Below are 10,218 nucleotides of genomic sequence, written 5' to 3' on the forward strand. Positions count from 1 at the left end.
CAGGTTGAAAAAGAGATCTAAAAATCACGAAGAACACGTTGATCTCACCACAAGTCTTTCTCTTGAAAAGTTTCTGAGTTTTGGGTGTTTTGATTCGCGTTATGTTGTGTTTTGGTGTTAAGAGGTGTTTTTGTAACGGCTGGGCTTGAGGTGGGTTATGGAGATTGACGGAAACATACCACAGGTGGGTTAAGTGATACTTTTCAAACCACGGGTAGGCAAAGTGATTTTCGCCCTAACCACAGGTGGGTTATGTGTAATTATCCCAATAAAATAATATTTAATACTTCAAATTAATAAAATATAATTTAATAATTAAAAATATATAATTTAATCCTACAAATTAAAAAATATATAATTTAATACTTCAAATTACTAAAATAAAATTTAGTACTACAGTTGTCAATAAAATATAATTTACTAATTAATAATAATATAATTAATACTTCCAATTATGTAAATATATTTTAATACTACAAATTAATTGAGTATAATTTAATAATTAATAAGATTTAATATAATACTTCAAATTAATAAAATATAATTTAACACCACAAATTAATAAAATAAAATATATTAATTAATAAAAATATTTTTTAATAATTCAATTTAACAAAATTTAATACTTCAAACTAATTTAATATATTTTAATTTAATACTTCAAATTAATAAAATATAATTCCTCACTACAAATTAGTAAAATATAATGTAATAACTAAAAAAAAATGTAAGATGAGACTCGAGGACCAAAAATATTAAAATATAATTTAATATTACTTTGAAATGACTAAAATACCCCTAAAACTAAAAGAAGGCCAACTTACCTCCATAAACGTAGAAAATGACCAAAACACCCCTACCACCCAAAAAATGGCTGAAACACCCCTGAAGCAAGAAAAATAACTGAAATACCTTTGAAGCCTAAAAAAAAAACACAATACCCTTGAATCCTAAGAAAACACCAAAACTAGAGGAAATATAATTTATTATTCAATGAAAACGATTGAAATACCCCTAAGACTAAAAGAAGGCCAGCCTACCCCACAAACTCAAAAAATGACTGAGACACCCCTAACACCCAAAAAATGACTGAAATACTCCCAAAGTTAGAAAAATAATTGAAATACCATTGAAGCCTATAAAAAGACCACAATACCCTTGAATCATAAGAAAAAAACAAAATTGGAGGAAATATAATTTAATGTTCATTAAAATGACTGAAATACCCCTAAGACTAAAAGAAAGCCAACATACCCCACAAACTCAAAAAATGGCTGAGACACCCCTACCACCCAAAAAATGTTTGAAATACCTCCGAAGTAAGAAAAATAACTTAAATACGATTGAAGCATAAAAAAGACCACAATACCCTTGAATCATAAGAAAAAACCAAGATTGGAAGAAATATAATTTAATATTCATTTGAAAATGACTGAAATACCCCTAAGACTAAAAGAAGGCCAACTTACCCCACAAACTCAAAAAATGGCTAAGACACCCTTACCATCCAAAAAATGTCTGAAATACCTCCGAAGTAAGAAAAATAACTTAAATACCATTGAAGCCTTAAAAAAGATCACAATACCCTTGAATCATAAGAAAAAACCAAAATTTGAAGAAATATAATTTAATATTCATTTAAAAACAACTAAAATACCCCTAAGACTAAAAGAATTCCAACCTACCCCACAAACTCAAAAAACGGATAAGACGCCAAAATACCCCCAACAGCTGCAAATGAACCAAATACCCCATAGGCATTAAAAATGTCCACCATACACCCTAAGCCAAAAGGTCACCAAAATACCCTGGAAACTTTGAGAAGGACCAAAGTAACCCAAACCCTAAAAATGACCAAAAATACACTCTAAGAGCAACCACATCAGTTCGTCTAAAAATTTCAGTATATTTTACACTAAAAACTTACTTTTTCTATTGTACACTACCACATTTCCAAAACACCCACATCAGTTAATCTATTTTACAAATCTATTTTAATTAAATAATATTATTTATTTATTTATTAATACTCGTTTCTCTCTTTCCCTCACCCATTCTCTCTTTCTCTCATAATCTATTTTCCTTTTTCAGCTCACTCACCTGTTTCTCTCTTTCCTTCACTCACTCCCAGCTCGCCGATCCAACTCATCGTCGCTGCCGCCTCAGCCATCAGCCGATTCGGCCTCCCTTTCGCTTTCGCCCTCCCTCTCTCCTCCACCACCGACCTTTCGCCTCCCACCCCCAGCTGACGACAGCAATGGAAGATCCGACGGCAGTAATGGAAGACCTAACGACAACAAATCGGGCGGCAACAGTGGCAGCAGATCCGGCTCTGTTGGGCATTTCACATGAGTTTTCAGTTGAGTATGGTTTGGGCTAGGTTTTCTGGTGGGTTTGGATTGTTTTTGGGTTGGGTTTCCCGGTGAGTTTTGATTGATTTTGAGTTGGGTTTTCCAGTGGGTTTGTCTTAATTTTGAGTTGGATTTTCTAATTGTTTTTTCGTTGATTTTGGGTTAATTTTCTGTTGATTTTGGGATATTTTTCTATGCTAGGTTGCGGTGTTTGGTGGTGGCGCTGGGTTTGGTGGTTAGGTGGTTATTTTCTTCTTCCTTCTTATTCTACTGCGCTAGTTTGTTGTAGTTTGATAGAGGAGAGAGAAAAAAAAAGAATTAAAAAATCATTTACACGGTGAACAGTAACCATGCATATATGCACGGTTACTGTTCATTTACATAGCCATGGTGTATATTTGCACATCTTTACAAAGACTGATGTGGGTGTTTTTTGAGTTAGAATGTGTAAAATTGGTACTTTTTTTCTATTTTAGAAGATTATAGATGAGTTGATGTGGTTGCTCTAAGACTAAAAAATGACCCAAATACCCCCATAAACGCAAAAAATGACCAAATACCCCCTATGCATTACAAAATTTTACACACATACATCCAAACCTAAAAAATGACATAAATGCCCTTGGAACTTAAAAAATTATTAAAATGTTTAAAGGGTATGAGATCATTTCTTATGTTTTGGGGGGTATTTCGGTCATGCTATAACGTTTCTCTAATTTTTCTATCATTATAATGCTGCCTTCACAATTTCTTTGATCATTTTTTACACTTTAGGGGTGTATTGGTTATTTTTTAGGTTCCGAGTGTATTTCAAATAGCTCCAACAATTCCGGGGGCATTGTGCTCATTTTTTAATTTATAGGGGTATATTGGTCTTATTTTGGTCATCAAGGGGTATTTTGATCTCTTTCAAACATAGGGGGATATTTACGGTCGGTTTCCATGTTTCGGGGGGTATTTTGGTAATTTTATGTGCTTTTTTGGGGTGGGGGTGGGGGGGGAGGTTGGTCATTTTTTTTTAAAGTTTCAAGAGTGTTTCAGTCATTATTTAGGTTTTAGAGGTAATTCGGATTTTTTTTTTTTTTCTACGGTGCATTGGTCTTTTTTTCGGTATCGGGTGTATTTTGAACATTTTTTGTGGTTACAAGGGCATTGTGGTCATTTTCTCGATTTATAGGGCTATTTTGGTATTATTCAAGTAATCGAGGGGTTTTCCACATTTTTCAAGCATGGGGGGTACTTTTGTCATTTTCTATCTTTTAGGAGATATTTCAGTCATTTCGATGTTTTGGGGGTAGTTCGGTCATTTTTTATGTTTTGGGGGTGTATCAATCTTTTTCTGGGTGTCGGATGTGTTTTGAACATTTTTTTTGTCTTTCTGGGGGCATTTTGGTCATTTACCAGACTTATAGGGGTATTTTGGTCTTATTCAAGTAATCGAGGGCATTTTGGTCTGTTTCAAGCACAAAGGGTACTTCAGTCATTTTCAATGTCTTGGGGGGTGCTTGGGTCATTTTTGATGTTTTGGGGGGTATTTCAGTCATTTACTAGGTTTCGGGGGTATATCGATCTTTTTCTAGGTATCGGGGTGTTTTGGACATATTTTTGTGTTTATGGGGGCATTTTGGTCATTTGATAATAAATCCCTATAGGTGACCTAGTGTTAACGAGTGTTCTTATGCCAATCGTTAATAAACTATTTAAAAAAAGTTTTAACATTACATTCATGGGAATATAAAAAACCATAAAAAATCAATTATTTTTTTCTTTTCCTATAAAATGTTTTTAAAAATATTTTTTAAACCAATGTCCTTAGGGCATCCATTAACTTTTTCTATTTTACTAATATCTTATCATTGACATGTATAATTTTTAGGTATTTTCTTTTGTTAGAATCAATTTTTAGGTAGTAGTTAGTACTGTATCATTGACATATAAAAAGATAGTATTATATCATTATTTCATAAAAAAATGTAACTATATATAAAAATATAGTAACAAATACAGTATCATTTTTTAAAATTTTTCTTTCTTTCTTTCTTTAAAATGGCATATGGCTACATACATATTTAAGACTATTTTTTTTAAAGAATTTCAACCTATAGTACTCATTCCTGATAATAGCTATTTAGGACATTTTATCATGAATAACAAAAGATTGCTCGGTCCATTATAATTACAGTAAAATTATTCAGTTACTTTTGTTCTAAGTGAAACTCTATTAGCAAAGTACAGTAAGTTCAAATTACTATTTAGATTTTTTTTTCCTATCCAAAACATAATTTTTAGTTTTGGTTTAAAATATTATAAATAAATTATTATTAGGTTTCTGTTATACACCTTAAGATAATTTTTTTTTTTAAATAATAAATATATTATCAATAAGTTTTAGTGTTAAGTTTGAACATTTTAACTATTTATTTATTTTATGGATGAAAGCCTTATATAAACTCATCTCAAAAGGAGTAATCAACTCCCAATTAATGTGTTTCTCAAAAAAAAAGAACTCCCAATTAATGTAGCATATACGTTTTTAAAGTCAACCTCTAACTTCTTCCCTATCAGTGTGAGACAGCCCACAAAAGAATTAAAATGTTATGTAATATATATGGGGAAAAATAGATATTTGTATGCTTGAGTATAATTCAATGTACACAATATATAAACCTTTTCACAATTTATATGGATAATAAATTGTGATTGATGCATTTGATGATAGGTTTATGTTTCCAACCATTCATAATCTGTCAAATTCAAGAATCATCCATCACAATTTATCAGTTATCAACTCAAGTTATACAAAAGAGCGTAAAATATAATGTTTCTTTATTATTACATGGCACTGTAATAAGATGCTAGTTTTCGTTATTTTAACGTTTTTTCAGTGCCATTTGTCTTCTTTCCTGATGTCTCTCGCTGTTTAATTTGTTTATTAAACCCTACGGATGTGATGTGTTGAAACTTATGATGCGAAATGCCAATTTCATATGAATTCGAACATTTAGTATAAATGTTTTAAAATGTTGTGTTTAAGAAAAAAAAATGGCAATTCGACAACTCTCCCACTTCCTTGGGAAGTCATGAAGCCTTTTGAAGGTAGCTTAATTAGGTCTAGCCCTTTTTTCCCTTTGCAAGATTTTTCTTTTTAAATTGGGATTCCCTTTCAAAAATACTTGCAATATTTTTTAATTCTTAACTACGATGTCATAACTCTTACTATAAAGTATTTTTATCTTCTTTTGTTTCAATTGTTTTTCTATTTATTCCATTAAGTATAGCTTTTTCTCCTGGTCAAAAAATTAAAAAGAAAAAAGAAAAGCATTTTAGATAACGAAAAGGCTATTAACTATATAACCCGTTTTACAACACATTCTACGTCATGTTCTTTATTTTGGAATATTTCATATTAAAATAATCTAATTTTTTCTTGCAAACATAGTTTTTCCTCTTCTCACACAAAAATCAGCCCAATACTACCCAACCACCACTACAACTCGTTACAAAACCTGGTTAACCCATCACAAAACCCAAATTGCAAACCCAACTGCAACCAATATCGATCTTAGACTGCTACAAACCCAATCGCATGATGATGAGAGAGAGAACAAGAAAACAGAAGTCCAAACTCATTGTCGCTCATTGCTGCCATTGAAATTGCAGCATTGCCACCAATATGAGAAAACACCACCACTAAAGCGTTGTTACTTCAACTTTGATAACTAAAGCCGATAAAGCCTCTAGATATGCTCATAATTCCTTGTCATTGACAATGAAGAGGAGGAGATGAAGTTGATTCGATGAATGAAGAGAGGAAGGATAAAAGGAGTTTGAGTGGTAGAGTTTTTGAGAGAAGGAGAATGTGAAAGGAGAGAGGAGAGAGAGAGGAAAATATATACACAAATAAGTTTACACAATGCCACAATCATGATCAATATTTACATATTACTATAATATTTAATATAATGCTTTTGCAAAATGCATAACCGGATTTAGGGGTTTTTTGTGCTTTTTGTGTGAACAAAATTATCTAGTTTGCATTTTTATGGGTTCTACATAACCCAATACTCTTAGGATCATAGGTGCGCGGAGAAGAATGGACAAAAAAGAGAGTACTTGCCCCTAGCCGAATTGTTACAAATCGGAATGGGTTGGGATTTTTCAAAATGAGTTGGCCAAGATGATAAGATTAAATAGCTGGAATTTGTTCTTTTAAGCAAGTCGTGTGTGTGACTTGATCTCTAGTAGCTAGGTCACAACTTGCACTAAAAGAGCTCTCTCCTTTTTCTGCCATGTGTCCATCTCATGGCTAGCTTGAATCTCACAAGTGTCCATCTTATAATTGAGAAAAATATAAGAAAATTTGGTACAGAATAAAGCTAAAAAAAAGGGTACTTATCATTAAGAATATCCAATTAACAGTCAATGTTAACTCCTTTATTCAAATGCGGCTTCTTAAGGAGTATACAACCACACAAGTGCAACCCTCTCTCTCAGCCTAAAATTATTCAATCATTTTCGTTTATATAGTATAGTACAATACCAACACATAGAAGCTGAAACCTTTATTAATTAGTGTTGAGGTACTTTTGAATCTCAGACTCGTCCCGCCTATAAAGATTCACCTTCAATCCATGCTTCATGTACATAGTTAATGCTAGCTTTGGTACCACAGGATGATTTTCCACCACCTTAACATGGTAGCGATAAATGACAGAGGCAGCAACGAATTTCATTTGATAGTAGGCAAAATCTTTTCCTAAGCAAAGACGAGGGCCGCCATTGAAGGCTGTAAAATTGTAGGCTGATTCATTCATGAACTTCCCATCTCTTAGCCATCTCTCCGGCTTAAACTCCCTACAATCCTTTCCCCATATGCCTTCCGTTCTACCCATTGCATATATTACATAGATTACTTTTGTTCCCTTTTTCAATACTGTCCCATCTGGAAATATATCATCTTCAACAACCTATATGATGAAATATATTAGTTAGAATTTAAAAATAAAATAAAGCTAGAATGCTATATATTTCAATTCATTTGTTTGTACTGACATTTTTTAAATCAACTAAGGAACCAATTAGAGAAACTTCTATATGGGTTCTCCACTAATATCACTTTTGACCGTAATTTGTTTTATTAAATATGGACCATAAACTAAAAGTATGGCGTCAAGTTAATGATCTTTTGATGAAATAGCCGACTAAAATGAAAAAAGATCATTTTAAATTACATAACATTGGATACATTATAGATCTATAATATTTAATTTAAACTACAATTTTGATTAACTTCAAGTATGTGTTTAGATACTCCCTGCATCTGGCTTTTTTTTTTTTTTTTAAGCATCGCTTGGTGCACTGTTCATGCCCATGAATAGTGCACCAAGGCATATGGACAGTAATCACAAAGTGAACTGTAAGTTTTATTTTTTTATTTTTTTTATTGTTTTCAGTAAAATAAGCGATATACAAACTTACCCTAAATATTGAGAAATTGAGATGATACTAATACACCCACATGATAGTCGTGAATTCTCACGCAAGAAGTAGTAAGTAGGATGTGTTCATCGTGATGGCCCTGACCTTGGGTTTTGGCCCTTTTGGGGATTGATACTTACCGCAAGTTTTGGGATGAATTATTGTGTTATAAAATAATTTTATAATTGAAGAAAAGGTATTATTTAAAAAATTATTATGTACACTTTTATATTCAAGAAAAAATTATTTTTATAAAATACATTTCCTTTTAAAGCAAATAAAAAGGGTCCTTACTTGAATTTAATCGATAAAATTTTTAATTTTGTGGATGATTTTATTTCTTGGTTCTAAAAGCATATAAATTACCACATAATTCAATAAATTTAAATGACATCACATTTTATATATAGTTCAATTTTTAATATTTAATTTAAATTATAAAATAAATTCATTTCAAATAAAAAGCATGTTTTTTAATATATATGGCTTGTTCGGATTTGAAAAGTTAAAATGATGCTATTCAAAAGGTAAAAATAAAATAAAAATGAATTTTAAGAGCCTTGTAGTTTAATTAGATAGTTCCCTAGTATATCCATAACATTCAAGATTCAAATTCATCGTTTTGGTTGTAACTGTCCAATTATAAAGATTTAAAAAAAAAATGATTTAATGAGAAGATTTAATTTAGTTTTTTTTTTTTTTTTAAAAGTAATTACCTCCTTGTGATCCACCGGCACTGAAGGATACAACCTTAGAGCATCCGACACAGCAGCATGTAAATAATCCATCTTCTTTATCTCCTCTGGCCTAAATATCACACTTTGGTACTCTCCCTTTTTAACCTCCTCTCTTTTACTCACTATCCCACATATCTCTTCAAGAATTCTTTCCTCTACCCTTGGATTGTGATGAAGCAGCCAGAAAAACCAGCTCAATGCCACCGAAGAAGTGTCTCTCCCGGCAAGTATAAAGTTCACGCAAATATCCCTCAAGAACTTGTCCGAAAAGGGCTGTCCAGCCTCATCTTTCAGCCCCATAAACACCGTCAAGAGGTCCGACCTTTGCTTCGACATATTATTGTCACATTGCAAAGAGAGTTCCGCCTTTCTTGTCCGAATCACATCCTCAGCAAACTCATCCACTCCAATTATTGAGTGTTTAAGCTTCTTCTCCATCCCCAAGTTGAAATATCTCATGGTCTTCCATATACACGTCGGTGTCACAAAACGTAGCATCGTGGCTTCGGTTGCGTCCTCAAAGGCTTTAGCAAATGGTATTTCAGGCAAACTGGGGCTTAAACAACCAGGATGAACCCCAAATGCTATCATGCATACATTATCGAAAGTTAGCCGTAATAAAATGTCTTGGATATCAATGGGAAGGGACTGTTTGATTGAATTCTCTAATATAGGAAGGAGCCTGGAGTGAACAAGTTCAAGCAATGAGTCGGTTGTCAATTGCCGGAACTTAGCTGAGTGGAATTCAATGCTTGCTGTCTTCCTTTGTCGTTGCCAAGTCTCATCGTCGGCGTTGAATATCCCGTTACCAAGAAGATCATGAACAGTGTCTCGAAAGAATGGCCCTTTTGGAAAATTGGGGAACTTGGTCTTGAGAAGATGCTCGAGATTACGAGGGTCCGAGGTGATAACGCTGTTGAGACTACTAAATGAAGGGCCTTTGAATCTAAATGTTCCATTTTGATTGTTAAGGATGTCACTCATCCATTCATACATATTGCCTCGAAGGCCACCCACCAAGGAAGGTAACATTCCTAGGAGTGGCCAAATTGGTAGTCCATGATGCTTCTTTTGCCTTAGGGAATGAATGGCTATGAAAACAAAAAGAGCAATGAAAAGCTCTATAATTGGGATATGTTGTAAGGAAAAGAGCTGGCGGGAAACGAAGTTTACGGTGGCAAGTTCATCAGAGGAGGAGGAGAGATTGCTAGGGTTGATCATGGTGTTATGATGATTGGAAATGTGAGATTGCATGGGCTTGGTGAGTTTGAGAGGATTGATGATCACGTGTTCTATATATAGGGGTGATGATCCTTGCGTTTCTTGACATGCATGTTATAAGTTATAACCAAGCGTGGAAGCACGGAAATTTGTGCTATTGCTTAAGAATTCCAATAAACTTTATTACAAGTATCAACTCAAATTCGTTTAATAATTGTAATTGTCATTTTCGTTATAAATTGGTTGGTGTACTTCCAACTTTGTGGTTTCTAAGTTGCATTCAGAAGATCAAGTAATAAATGATTCGGGTTTGCGTAAAAGGTTCCTAATCTAGCACTTTTTTTGGTATTATACCAACTACCAAGTTACGAACTATTGCTGAAAGAGGAAACAAATTAATTACATCACAAACTTGTGTCAACACATTCGGC

General features: G+C 32.9%; 1 protein-coding gene across 1 annotated transcript; it reads right to left on the reverse strand.

Moving 5' to 3' along the window:
* Positions 1-6,839: 6,839 nt before the first annotated feature.
* Positions 6,840-9,817, reverse strand: LOC115972448 (cytochrome P450 86B1-like). The gene is made up of 2 exons (XM_031092738.1): positions 8,546-9,817; positions 6,840-7,318 (listed from the first exon to the last, which is right to left on the reverse strand). The coding sequence occupies exons 1-2, from the start codon at positions 9,785-9,787 to the stop codon at positions 6,917-6,919; spliced, it is 1,644 nt and encodes a 547-aa protein (XP_030948598.1). The 5' UTR covers positions 9,788-9,817; the 3' UTR covers positions 6,840-6,916.
* Positions 9,818-10,218: the final 401 nt, after the last annotated feature.

Source organism: Quercus lobata, chromosome 12 (genome assembly GCF_001633185.2).
Source record: "Quercus lobata isolate SW786 chromosome 12, ValleyOak3.0 Primary Assembly, whole genome shotgun sequence".
Lineage (NCBI taxonomy): Eukaryota > Viridiplantae > Streptophyta > Magnoliopsida > Fagales > Fagaceae > Quercus > Quercus lobata.

What these genes read in the sequence shown, in the direction of transcription:
- LOC115972448 (XM_031092738.1), bottom strand. Translation starts at nt 9,787, where the DNA reads ATGATCAACCCTAGCAATCTCTCCTCCTCCTCTGATGAACTTGCCACC. An exon ending in TGCCGGTGGATCACAAGGAG is followed by an intron (nt 7,319 to 8,545) that starts GTAATTACTTTT and finishes TTCATCATATAG; the next exon opens with GTTGTTGAAGATGATATATT.